The sequence below is a fragment of the Plectropomus leopardus genome, chromosome 14 (genome assembly GCF_008729295.1).
Source record: "Plectropomus leopardus isolate mb chromosome 14, YSFRI_Pleo_2.0, whole genome shotgun sequence".
NCBI classification, from domain to species: Eukaryota; Metazoa; Chordata; class Actinopteri; order Perciformes; family Serranidae; genus Plectropomus; species Plectropomus leopardus.
Window position 1 is genome coordinate 5,468,868 of NC_056476.1, and position 13,775 is coordinate 5,482,642.

Sequence of the window (13,775 nt, forward strand, 5' to 3'; positions counted from 1 at the left end):
TTACTTCTATTAAAAGTTATTCTCTTCTTGCATATTGTAGTGTGACTTATCTCCTTTTTACAAACTACAGTAACATTGACTTCACCTCTGACCTCAGTGCTTTTTTACCCTTAAGTTACTTATGGCTTTTGTTGTTCTAGAGATCGGTCTTGGTCTTGAGACAGCTTTTAGAGTGTCTCAGTCTCGTCTCGGATCTGAACGCATTTTGAATCGGTCTTGTCTCGGACATAGCAGACTCCGGATTTTTTTTCCGAGACAACTGATTTATTTGTTAGCATAGCAATTGATTGGATGTAAAACTTCCCTCTTCAAACCCAGCCAATCAATTGCTATGCTAACAAATAAATCAGTTGTCTCGGACATAAGCGACTCCGGATTTTATTTCCCGGACAGCTAGATTGATATCTCAATAATCATATATGTAGATTTATATGTAAGTTTATTACTGTATTAATAATTTACATTCTATTTAAGCTCCTTATTTCATTTGTTTCTTTCCATCAGCAACATGTAAACGTTTTATTTACCATCTTTTTTTCTCAAGATAGAAAATAAGTCACCTCTGAAGGGGATCAAGTGAATAGTTACTAGCTTTAATCTGACTGTTAAGCAGCTGTACCGCACTTCACCCATACATACTATCACATGTGCTGACGTCACGTTACAACAGAGCTATAACTCAACGGTCTCTGTAGCTGTGTTGCATTCATAAAACTGCAAGGGACAGTCAATGTGGTGCAAAAGAGATGGACTGCTCACTCATCAATCAGATGAGTGGGTTTGGGGGGAGGAGGAAGAGGAGGCCTGGAGGAAAGGAGATGGGTAAAGAGCTTAGATTGCTTACAGATGGCTGTCAGAGGGGAGGAGAGGTGCTCCTGAGTGCTGTGAGAGCTCCAGCTGCGTGTGAATGCGTGTGTCTGAGTCCGTATCTTTGCATGTGCTCGTTTATAGTTGTGTGTTTGTGCATATAGATCACGTTCTGTTTGTGTGAACAAGTCTTTGATTATATCTGTATGTTGTGTGTGTGCATAAAGTTGTGTTTGCAAGTATGTGTATGTGTGTATGTTCTTGTCTAGACATTATACTTGCGAACATGAGATTGTGTGTGTGAGTGTGTGTGAGCAGCCAGAGGGGGAGGGGATGTGCAGGTGCACTCTCTGTCAGCGCTGGTTATGCTAACCATGAAATGCTAGTCCAGCTGATTTCAGCTCCTGTAGTCTCAGGCGATGCATTTGCTTCACACTCAAGAATTCTTAAACTTTAAAGCATCACAAACCCTCCAGCGCCCCATAAATCACAGATTACCTTCCACATGAGTGGGTCCTGTAGTGAGTGCTTTCACCTATTCTTTATGTGTGAAATAAAATGTTATGGGCAGCTACTCCACCATGACTAGTTGGATCCAGGTTACTACTGTTGACGTTTTTATTATTATGTTTTAAGGTTGTCCATTTGTAAGTCTGTACCTCCATCCTATTCTTGTGAACACAATATCTCAACAACGCCTTAAGGGAATTTCTTCAAATTTAACACAAACACTACACAACACTGAACAATGAACTGATAAGATTTTGGTGGTCATAGGTCAAATTTCAAGGTCCCTGTGACCACATCCATCTCATTCCTGTGAATGTGATATCTCACAAAGTCTCTGAGGGAAATTCTTCAAATTTAGCACAAACGTCCACTTGGATTCAACAATAAGCTGATCAGATTTTGGTCACTGTGGCCTTTCCTCTATCTCATTATCATTCTCATGAACACAACGTCTCAAAAACACTTGGACAGAATTTCTTCAAATTTGGCACAAACATCCACTTGGGCTGAAAAATTCTGTTTCAAATCTCATTCCAAATTCAGAGTGACTCAAGGGTTTGCTTTGACTTTCACCTGCGATACTATTTATAAACAGTAACAGACAATTCCTGTAAAGTATGCCTTTAATGAATGAAATCTGTTGTCTTACAGAACATGAGTATTTTAAGAAACAGTTCAAGTAAATGTAGAAAATGTAACTGGTGAGTGCTAAAGGAAAGCTCTTGAAGCATGCATGTGTTCCGTATATCTAAATTCAGAGTTTGATTTTGACTTTTTCGGTTCCCGCAGTCATAATTTTCCTGGAAAAGGATATTAGAGAAAACTGTTTTCCAGGTACAAATGGTTTGGAAGTAATAAAATAGTTTAGAAAAAGTTTTGAATATGTTTTGCTTTGGCTATTGTTACACACATATAGATAATGGGATAAGCCATATTTGGCCACTGTGTTGGGTCATTTAGCCACTATGACGGGGTCAGCCTCATAATGGGACCTGACGGTGATCAGACCACTTACAGCTTCAGGCAAAGTCGCAAAACAATTATTTGACATGTCTATAAAACATGTTTAACATGAGTAAATCCCCACAAATTTGTCGAAAATTTTAATCCAAACACAAGTCAGATTGCACTGGCACATACTGTATGTATTGGATCTTCGATGATGTATGTCCATAAAGTGGTTTGTGAACTGACAGTATGTGCCAGTCTGGTCTGTTAGCATAAGCAGCTGTTTGATGGCAGGAATATTTAATGAGCAACAAAGTGTTTCCGGGTAAATTTGGCCAGCATGAGCAGTTTGCTTATCCGCAAATGCCTGGGAAGGGTGTGTTAAATATTTTATAGCTGTATCGCAATATCGGCCTACCCATTTTACACTACTTAAAGCCATGGAAATTAGGTAAATTATCATGAAAAGATTTTTGGTAAAGTTTAAAAATTCATTTGTAAAGATAGGTGGAAATCCTGGACGTTTCTTATGTACAAACAGAAATTTTAGTATTAATTCCACATTAATCTTGCCAGCAGCCTTGTATGTATTTTGCTTGGCTAAGACCATGTCTTTTGATAGGACTGACCAGCCAGCACTGCATCCTCGGGTCTGGCAACATTAATTTAGGTCAATACAACATATAAAGAAGTCATAGAGAGATATTTGAATGTTAAAATATTTTAGCTCTGAGATTCATACCAGCTGTTATTTGACTGAAGTTTGGCCTCTCTGGTGTTAATGGATTTTTAAGTAACGTTCAAGCCAGAAGGTGCAACTCAATAACAAGCACTGTAGTGTTTTTGAACACTCAGTGTCATGAAGTCTTTACCTTGGCAGCATCAGTGGCATGTTCTACCTGTTAAACTATGCAGCACCACAATATTTCCTGATACCTCTCTCCAGTGAAGTCATGCTGTTCCTCTCTTTAGCTCAGATAAATGTCCCTGTTGTGAGCCACAGTAGCGCTGATGAATCGACTTTGCAATTACCAGGCTCCAGAGCAGCGAATGGTCCTCTCTCTCCTCCGCTCGCAGTCACTGAGGACACTGTCTGTGCCATTAACAACACAAAGCTGCCTGGCCTCTCCCTGGACACCTTGGCCCCACTTGTGATAAAGAGCTGAAAGCAGATCCCGTCTCGCGGTGAATCGCCTTACCTCACCTGGGACCAGCCAATAAAGGCACTTGGCTCTAGAGCTGGGAATCATGGTATACCTGCACATGGTAGCAACCAGGGGAAAAGGGCTCGGCTAAGGAGACACATACACCGGGCTGAGTTAACCGTCAGTCCATGAAACAAGGATTTTGTCTCAAACTCACCACCAGAGTAACATGTAGTGACAGTGAGCAAAGCAATGCTTATCGAACTGTCACAGTCGTCTCTGTTGACCGCTGTTACCTTTAACACAGCACAGTGTGTCGAGCTGATGTCACAGTAATTAAAACACAAGTGGTGTGGAGTAATTGCTGTTGGCTTTGAGAGGACGGGGCTCTGGGCTCTCTAATGGTCCTGCAGCCTCGGTGCCAGGCCTGCCTCATAATGCCCTCCTTTCATTCCTGCCTAATGACGGACACAGCCAGGACAAACAGGAGAGGAAGAGAGCAGGGAAGGAGACGAGAAAGGAAGAGAGGAGTTTGACAGAAAACAGACAGGACACATCTGACTGTTTTTGTCAACTGTAGTTATCTTAGTTATCTGTACTTAATGACATCAAACTTATATTAATATGACCATAAACTTCAATTTAATACTCAGAATCAGCATAAATATTTTCTAGTGTGAAAATAGTATGCTTTAAAATTCCTTTCTATATGAGTAAAGTAGAAATCTTTACTCCTTTACCACCGAAACCTTTTTGTCTGTGGATTTTACAATCCACTGTATAATCTGCACTGGATCATGTCGATATCCTGTATGGTCATGCTGCCGTCGCCACCCGCAAACCACTGGACACCATTTAGCACAGTCCCATCCAATTCATGACTAAAGACGCCTGTGAGTCCTTGCGATCTAATACCTAGTTCACAGTAGAAGACTGTAGCCCTGATTTTTCCATCAACGACAGTTTTTGGAGCTTCCTGACAAAGGCAAAGGCAAATCAGCGTTGGCTTGGGGCTCGCAAATCGGTACTTGAGTGCTGTGTGTGAGCTGTTCACAGACGCAAACAGAGAGGCTCACCAATGCATCACAGATGCTCCCCAGATATCCAACATGCTAAATATCAGGATCTGTTGGCAAGCTAAAGCCAATGAGAGCACAAGACACGGATTGAGGACAGAGATGAGCAGTGTTGTCCAAGGTGTGTTTATATGTGTGTTTGAGAAAGAGAAAGTGACAGAGAGAAGGTGGAAGGTGGACTATTGCATGTAGTGTGTCTGTAAGTTATTACAGTAAGTTATTAGGCTAATAACTAAGTTATTAGCCTAATAGCTAACTCACAACACTGCTTTGTCACTTTTTGACTAAAGTATTTTTTTAGTACACCCAGTCCCTGGTTTTCTGTACTATGCACTTTACTACGTGTGTGTGATGATTGTGATGATTGTGATGTGGTTTGTAGTATGTAAATTGTTCTCAAGGTTCTTGTAAAAGAGATCATGATCTCTGTGAGACTTCCTCAACAAATCATTCTTAACAAACTTTGTGATGGCCCATTTTTGAGACAGAGCTACGGGATAGACAACGTTTCTATTTTCCACCAGCGAACAGATCAAACAGACCAAAATTTCAAACATAGCTATAGAAGATCAGCCTTGTCTTACTTTGCCCCACATACTTGTAATAAGCTTCAGTTGAACTTTAAGTTGACTTTATTTATACTGCTGGGAGAATTTCAAAATTTAATCGGCATTCGTTTTTAGTTTTGTTTGTTTATTTGGTTTTACATTGCAAAAGTCATGCCTTCATCATATGTGCCTCTAAACTATTGAAAACGAGGGTTCTCCCTGCATGTGTTTTCCAAGGCTTTAAAAAAAGAAAAATAGTGATAATGAGATCCAGTGGCTACAAGGACGCCAGTCCAATACTGTTTGTTATTCAACCCCTTGGTAAACTCATGACTTTTAGTATGATGATGTGTGAAGTTGTGCATATGGCGCACTGTTTGTTACAGAAAAATATTCAACTACTCATTCTCAACAACAGCTGACGCATCCTGCAAACCGAAACCTCTGTAAGCTCTCACAACAGATCCTCTAATATCTTATAATTGCTTTTGCCCATATTTGGTGTGTTTTTGTGTGAGCAAGCATTCATACAAGCACACCCGCATGTGTTTGTACTTATTCAAAAATATGTTTACGTCTTTCTAAATGGGATTAAGACTTCTGAAAAGAACATCATGAACTGCGCTGTCATAACCCATTGCAACAAATTTAACAGAAACCTTTTTGTGTTTTATTCAGTACAGTGAAGGAGACACAATGCTGAACCACCAGACCTGCTGCTCACCGATGGCCTGACTGTGAGAGGAGAAATTCACTGCCCTGGGCTTCGGTTACATATCTCATCTATAATGAGGATTCCAGTCTCCTTGGAGGATGGATGCCACCCTCTGCAGCACTTCAGAACTCACACAAGGTATTCAGATGTTTTCCTTTGCCTCTGCCAACGTGTCGAGAGTGAGGAGCCTCACGCAGATGTGCTCCACTTTGCCCCACATGCTCACAAACCTTCACCGAAAAGCACGTACTGTAAATTGTAAATGTGTCCAACAACACTCCTGTGACGATCCAAAGCTGCGACAGAGCATGATAAGATTTAATGTCTGGCAAAGGCAGCTTGAGTTAAAGGGATCCAGGCCATTGAGGATCAGCTAGGCATACCTGAACACAGTGGCTGTCTATCTAAGTCAAAGCAGAATGCTGCCATATGTTCCCACAGACTCTTTCAAACAGGCTTCCTCCGTCTCTCTTTACATACCTCACTCTCTCCACAATCATCACTCGCTCACAGCGCCTGAGTGGCAGCATGAGGAGCCGTATAAAGCTGTCAGGCCGTTTACCTCCAGCTCTTAAGTACGGAGGTGAGAGATTCGGTGACCACAGGGAAAACAACCGGCCGAGCCTCCTTCTCCGCTCGTCCAAAACTGAGGCTGTTTATCCTGGCAGCTGTGCCCAGGGTCATAGGGACCTGACGTTATGCCCGCTAAGAGCCACTGTTCTCCAGGCGTGGTGGGCCGGCGCCAGGGTAAACACATGACCTCAGTGCTATGTTGCGCTGAACCGGCCCAGTGGCCAGAGTCAACAGCACCGATGGGACCAATAATCGCTCAATGGGGGGGATCTGACAGATCGAAAAAGAGATTAAGACGACTCGGAGACAGACTAAACAATAGACTATCAGCAAAAGTTTGCTAATTCCCTTTTTTTTTTTTTGCTGTTTCTGTAAATTCACACCTTTTCATCCAAGTCAAAGTCAGAACAAAACAATGATGTCACAAAATTTAGAGCTAAAACACTTAACTGAATAGTAAAGAAGTTTATTGTACCAGGATAAACCACTTGTGGTGTATCACCTCGTTTTCAAGGGGGTCCCAAAATAGTTGCCTGACGAAAAATTAACAACTTTTAACAGTCAATTACGCATTTCAAGAATTTTTTATGCAAAAAGTGCCTACAATTTCAGACGGTTAAGTGTGAAGATTTGCTGCTTTTCTTTGATTAAATAACTTTTTGATGAATGCGCCGATAAATCAAGACATTAACAGGTGACATGTTTGCTATAGTAGATTATTCCACGTCACTGCCTTTTTCTGTATTTTCTTACATTCTATAAACAAAAAGACTGTTTAATGGAGAACATGATCAGCAGCTTTATCATTAAAATCAGGTAATTGCGAGTTGCAACCCTATAAAAGTTATCTTAATAGCTGGCTTCATGTTTTTCAGACCTGTTAAACCCCCTGAAAACCCCCATAAATGTTATTTCCACCTCATGGTCATAACGAGATGCCCCTCACTGCAGACAAAGTCTGACCCTTATTGAACCACTCTCTGAAATACCAGCAGAGCAGATGACACCATCTTTGCCCATGGAAACACACGCACACACACACACGGACACACATTACTGCACACCCATATAGATACACTAGGACATACACCTCAAACTGAAATGTTTGGTGCAAATCACATTGAAGCTTTGCATGTAAATCATGTGCTGCTGTATCAACGAGCTGCATGCATTTCACCAGTATGCATGTTAATGGGTTACACAACGAGCCACGTACAGCACACAGAGCCAGAGGCAGCCAGTTAGTGAAAGCGCATTAGTTGGCCTTACTGAACAATTTTGTCCCTTGCCTTGTCCCTTGGCTGCCACTTGTCGTTGAGCTACCTGCAAAAAACAAAAGATTAAACTTTAAAGGGGTGAATGTCTTGTTTTTAAGTCACTGAAACTTCAAATATGCCATGAAAGAAAATAATTATAGTACAGTTTAAATATAGCGTCATCACGTATCAGTACAGTTACCTTTTTGTCGCTGGAACTCATTTTTCTTTGTTGATTTTAAAGCTTACACTGTCATTTGTGTGTTATTAGTGTTTTATGTCCTCTGAGCATCTCCTAACTACTTAAACATGTATTTCATAAGTTTTTCAGTCGGCTGTGTGACATTTGGATTATAGCTGGGAGCGGCCCTCATTGTGAGCTGTTTTGACGGTTGTTAATGGTCTCTATTAGAACCAGTCTATAAACTCATGATGAGTAGTTTCAGTTTTCCGGCGCGCACAGTGCCTACGATCCACTAATACATTAGGCTAGTCTAAATATTCATCAGTGAGTGCTAAGTGGAGCAGTGCACCTTATTCAGGCTGCCAGCACATCTGTTTGTCACATGCACCACAGTTACTTCATCCCTTCCTCTAAATGACTAACTGACTTGACTTTTTGAAACTATGACGTGATGAATTTGTTATTAAAAATGTAATGTGCTAGTTAATGGAAATGGTTCTGTGCATTGCAGGTCAAACTTGTGCACTTCACAGTTTTAAAAACACAGGAAATGATCATCTTAACATAACCAAGTGCCTCTTGACATTTCCATAAACTATTTAATTTAGTTTATCGTCATTATATAGATCCATAAAGTAGCTGCTAAAACTGGAGAAAATAAGTTCTGCGTGCCAAAGAGCATCTCTAACTTGATGTTGAAGGAGACAAGACTGTATATGTAGATTTTCCCAGCTGGTCTGAGGTTCACACCTGGGTCGTGACCCTCTTCTGTGACCCTGCCAACACACTCTTAGCCATTGGGTTCTCTTACCCTCCTTGCTGACTCCCAGGCAGCCTTTCAGCTCCTGCAGGGAGATGGCCCTGTCCTTATTCAGGTCACAGTAGTCGGTGAACTTGCGGGCACATTTCTTGGGTTTGGCTTTCTTCTTCAGGTACCTCTTAAACGGCTTGAGCTCCTTCTTGTTGATGTCGTGGCTGCCATTGTTATCCAGCTGGGCGAAATACCAGTGCACCACCCTCTCCTCTAAAGTGTGACTGGGATCAGGCTCCACAAACCTGGTTAGTGTTAGAGGAGCAGATGGAGAGTGAAAACACGGACAGGCTCAATTTCAGCATGATTATTTGGATAAATTTGAGATTGCACTTATTTACTCATCGACTTTAGGAACATTATGCATGTATTAAACTTTTAAAAAGAAATGTGTTTTTTAACAGTCGCTTTTTAATAACTTATAATGTAATTCAAATGAACGACCAATAAAAATAGATGTAATAAATAATCTTTAAATATAAGATAGAGTAGTGGACTGCAAGTACTAGGTTAACTACATTAACTACTAAACATATTTCCCTTTTTTTTGGATGGTCTGAATAAGACATTTCCTTTTGGCACTGGTGGCTTTTTTTTTTGATAAAGTCACCAAGATGGAGTGAAAATTCACTTAACCTTATGAGAAAGTCAGAAAAGTGGCAAAATAAATCTTATGCTCTGCTCACAAAGTAGATACCTTGTTACCCTTAGTCACAGCTATAATACACCAGTAAAACAATACACACAAGAATAAACTGGACAACACTGGAGGAAGGTCACATAAATACAGTACAGAGACTGGATGAATGTACGTCAAAGACAGACTGATTAACAGGTGCTGCCGTCTGACATGTAGTCACATCTCTTCACAGTTCACAATTTCTAAGTGAAATTGAAATTAAAAATATTTATATAGCTTTTTCAGACAGTTTTGATTTAAGTTAGAAGCTGAGAAAGTATTTATTTCAGCTTAGCTTGCAACAAAATCATTTTCAGTCAGTTTTCTGCTCAGGCAGGTTCAGCGTTCATTGAAATATTCCATATTATGGACAGGTTTAATCCCAAATACCTTCTAGTCCCATCAGTGTAAAAAGTCCTGGCATTGATGAAAAGTGAATATAGACCGTGTTAGTGTCTGTGCCAAGGTCTGTGCGTGTCAGAGATGAAATATTAGCGTTCAATTCGGAAAACCAGAGGGAAGGCTCGTTTGAGAAAAACCAGAAGCAGTGGAAGGTTTCCATGAAGGATGAGTTGTTGCGTCTCCTGCTCAGGTACAATGAGTCCTCAGTGGGACATGACTGTACTTACCTCCCACCACCAGAGGGGGCTGGTGAGTTTATGGCTTGCACCATGTCTGTGGTGAGGGCATCTAACAAGCTTGTAATGAATTCCACTTTCTTCCCTTCTGGGCAGCCTGGCACAAATCAAAGACAAAAATACAACGAAATTACCTTCCACACATAATTTGAGTCATTACGGTGCAGTGAAGCTGAAGTGCTTCGACACCACCGAACCACCAACAGAAAGCGGCTGGTAGACTGAAGACTGAAGAAAGCATGCAAACATTGTCCACAGCTTAATGGCAGACCAGATGTTTCTATTAACGGACTTACATTTACAATTACTGCTGAATCACTATGAGCATATTTTTTAAATGAGGTGAAATTCATAGTTTGGCTGTTTTGTAAGAGCAGAGAAAAGCAGAGCTGAGGCACATGTCGAGAGGTGGAACAGAAGTGTGCGGTGATGAGAGACTTTTGTTGAGCGGTGCAGACCTGTTAACTTTTATGACACAATTCTGAACACCTTGGGTAGCTCTTTTTAATTGCCCAGATGTATGGCTTTAATAGCACGCTAAACCAGTGCAAATTTTTCCCTCCTAATTGTGTCTCTTAAAGGGAAACTTCAAACACAGCTGCATAGTAAACTAATCTTCTCATTCTTTTTTTTCTCAGCCTTTTTGACTTGAGTTTACTTCGTCATTCCCTTCCTCCCCTTCCTCTGAGCGTTTGTGGCCTCCTTGTGTTCTGCTCCGTTCATGTCTTTTCAGTCCTTTTGTGCTGGCTCGGGGGGGTTCTGTGGGAGGTGGTCCGCTGCCCCGGCCAGGTGAATCCAATTAGTATTTCCTACGACGTGACAAGCTCGGAGAAGCACCGCCTTGCTGCGCCTTAATCCAAGTGTTAAATTGGGGTGTTATGAAGCGAGAGCCGTTATGTTGTATGCTGCCTATGTGGCAAGGTGTCAAGGGCGCAGTGTGGTGCAGAACCTCTGGCAGCGTCGAAAAAGCTCTGGGCCACTTGGATTTAATCTTACAACACTTTAAAGCTACACCAAACAAGGTTTCCAGCCTCTTTTGGCTTTTTAACTATTAAAACTTACACTTTTCACTGTATTGCATCTTCGCAGGTTGCATTCGTTTATAACCTGTGAGTGGTTTAAGTACTAAGATTGTTTTTCTCAGTTTCTCCCATTTGAGTTAGAGCCTTACAACTTTTACTTTGAAGAGGAAAAAAAGCAAACATAGAGAAATTTAAAAAATGATAAGTATTTTTATTTTAACACATTAATCATTTTGTAACACTGAGCATTTGTTAGATTAAGAGTCTTTAGATTTGCTTATAGGCTCAGACTAAATTGTGGAGATGAGTTTAGACTTTTTTCACTTACAGCAAAATGTATTATGTCCTTTTCGGATCATGCGTTTGGCCACGTTTACAAAGTATTGTTTTCAGTGGATCGTTTTTAAAAAAAGAGTTCTGCGTTTAAAACGAGCCGTTTAGAACGTTTTGAAAACAAACACTGTGCACATGGATCCGCAAAAATGACTAAAAACGCTGTAGTATACATGCCAGGCCAGTAGTTGGCGTGTGTTTTTGTGATGAAACAAAACATGCATGTGCACATAAACTTCCTTCTACAGAGCTGCGAGATGCAAACACACAAAGATGGCTAATGCATGCACATTTGTATGTGTATATATTTGTACCTTCGTCAGTGCAAAGGTGGATTTAGTAGTTGGCGCATGTACGTAACGAGTCTCCGCTGATCAGAGTGATGGTGTATTAAATCTACTCTTTGCTGGAGTAGCGCTGTTAAATTAAGAAGGGTGAGACGCACAAACAGCACCCGAGAGTCCAACATTGTTGTTGTTGTCCACCTACTCGCGCAGACCGTAAAGCGCATGTGCAAAAAGTCCTCGTTATTAGAGGAAACTCTGTATTGCCAGTTTACATGACAACGAAAACAGTGGCGTTCTCACTCTGGAACCCGTTTTCAAATCTTTCTGTTTTCAGGCACACAACATGGCGTTGTCGTGTAAATGAGCAGCCAAAACGTAACTAAAGGTTGCTGTTTTCTCCTTAAATCGTTTCCGTATAAACGTGGCCTGAGACTGTATGCTCAAGGGCAGCTTTTAGTTGCAGCGATTCACAACTGTAGAAAAAACAGTTTTAGTGATTCTTTCATATCACTGTCACTGTTTGCTGACTCTTCACTCTTCTTCAGCTAGCACGGGTTGAAAGTTTTCCAGAAATTGTCTCAGCTAATACAAACCTTTCGCCTGATTTTGGCCGTCGTTGCAGCTCAAATTCTGACCCCGTAGAAATCACTGGTCAGAAGTTGAGAGTTTGATTTTTCTTGATATTTGTGCTTTTACAACAATAAGTTATAAGGCTACTTCGTTAAATTGTTAATTTTTTGTCCATTTTCATTGTGTTTGTTGTTATTTCCTACTTTGTTGTGCTGGAGCCTACAGACAAAGTTAATGTAGTTGGAAGTCCAGTAATGGAGTTATGGATCAAAGATTTGTGGCTATTTACTTTTTAAGAATACATGAATGCTCATATTTTCTGAATCACACTGCTGGTGCGTTTGCTGTAATTACAAGAATTATCCTGACTGGCTGCAATCAGCTCAGACTGAAATGATACGACCTGTCAGATATCTGCACTCTAAGTGCACTTTAATAGTTATAAACTTCTTTTTCTCTCTTAAACTTATCTCAAAGCAGCTGATTTAGTCAACAATAAATCTCTGATATGTTCTAAAACTGTTATGACCACAGGGGGCGGGCGGACAGCAGACATACACGCTGTTTGTTTATACTACATTGGGTGTCTGCAGGTATCGACGTGTATCACACCTGTGCATTTGCGGAGTTTGCAAACATATACAGTCCACTGAAAGTAACAAAAGGTACGTCAATTGAACGTTAACCTGTTTCAGCAGAAAGTGTAATTTGGGTTTTAGTGTGTGATGCAGTTTACTGTAACCACATTACTGCCCTGCCACCTTTGTGCAGAGTGTAGTGTGAGTAAATGGTAGAGGATATCTCAGATCTGGTCTTCATAGGCATGAAGGACATGAATGGAAACAGATTAAAAATTTTCCACCAAACAGAACCATACTGTTAAATTATTTGTTGATTAACGTTATAAGATCAGAATATTCTCAAAAAAGTTTTCTTATTATCAAGGATGATCAAAATCCAGTTCCCAAACTGACTGAACGGGAAGTTAACAGATACCGGCCTCCGGTCTCAGGGGGAAGAGCTCCTGTGTGCTGCTCCTGACAGAGGTGGTATTGTTGTGTACAGTGAGATTGAACCTGTAGCTGCGTGCTGCTAACAGACTGTCCTCTCAGGCAGTCTTCTCTCTTCTGGCTTTGATGTGATGACCATGACATATTGTTCTTTGTTGTGGCGGTTCAGAATATCTCTCTACAGTACGTAAAAATATCTCCACTCAGCACCCTGTGGTCTCAAACAGCCCCAGCAGCCCCCCACGGCCTCCCCACCACACCAACACTCACACCTTCCATAAAACATGCCACACATCTGCTGCGCAGTCAGGAGTCATGCTTGACTCTGTAAACTCACCAGATGGGGAATTAAATAAGAGTTACAATGCAACCTTAAATGATGGGGAAACAGAGGGGCAACAAAAGTAAGTGAGCAGTAACAAGGGCAGAGGAGAATGAGCCGAGGTTACGGCCTCTGCTTTAGAGGAGACTCTCTGATCTTTGCTGCGGGGAAATCCAAAACCAAAACATGTGCTTTGGTCAGTTCTCAATCAAAACTCTCCACCTGGTCAGTTAGTGTAAGGACGACTGTAACAAATGAAAACAGACATTATGTCTAAGTCCTGGAGCGACAGCGCCCAACTGATCCCTTTAATGGAGTGCCATCTTCGTCAACACCACCCA

The 13,775-nt window shown here is 41.1% G+C and overlaps 1 protein-coding gene across 9 annotated transcripts in view; it reads right to left on the minus strand.

The window, feature by feature from the left end:
* The window catches only part of smoc1 (SPARC related modular calcium binding 1), a 67,283-nt gene that overhangs the window by 4,293 nt on the left and 49,215 nt on the right, over positions 1 to 13,775 (minus strand). For 8 of the 9 annotated variants that reach the window (XM_042500328.1, XM_042500327.1, XM_042500324.1 and 5 more), the window contains 3 exons: positions 9,882 to 9,987; positions 8,574 to 8,818; positions 7,612 to 7,645 (listed from right to left, as the gene is read on the minus strand). In XM_042500328.1, the coding sequence (XP_042356262.1) occupies positions 7,612 to 7,645; positions 8,574 to 8,818; positions 9,882 to 9,987 (385 nt within the window). Of the gene's footprint in view, positions 1 to 7,591; positions 7,646 to 8,573; positions 8,819 to 9,881; positions 9,988 to 13,775 lie in introns of all 9 variants that reach the window. The other variant, XM_042500320.1, reaches the window with a different exon arrangement.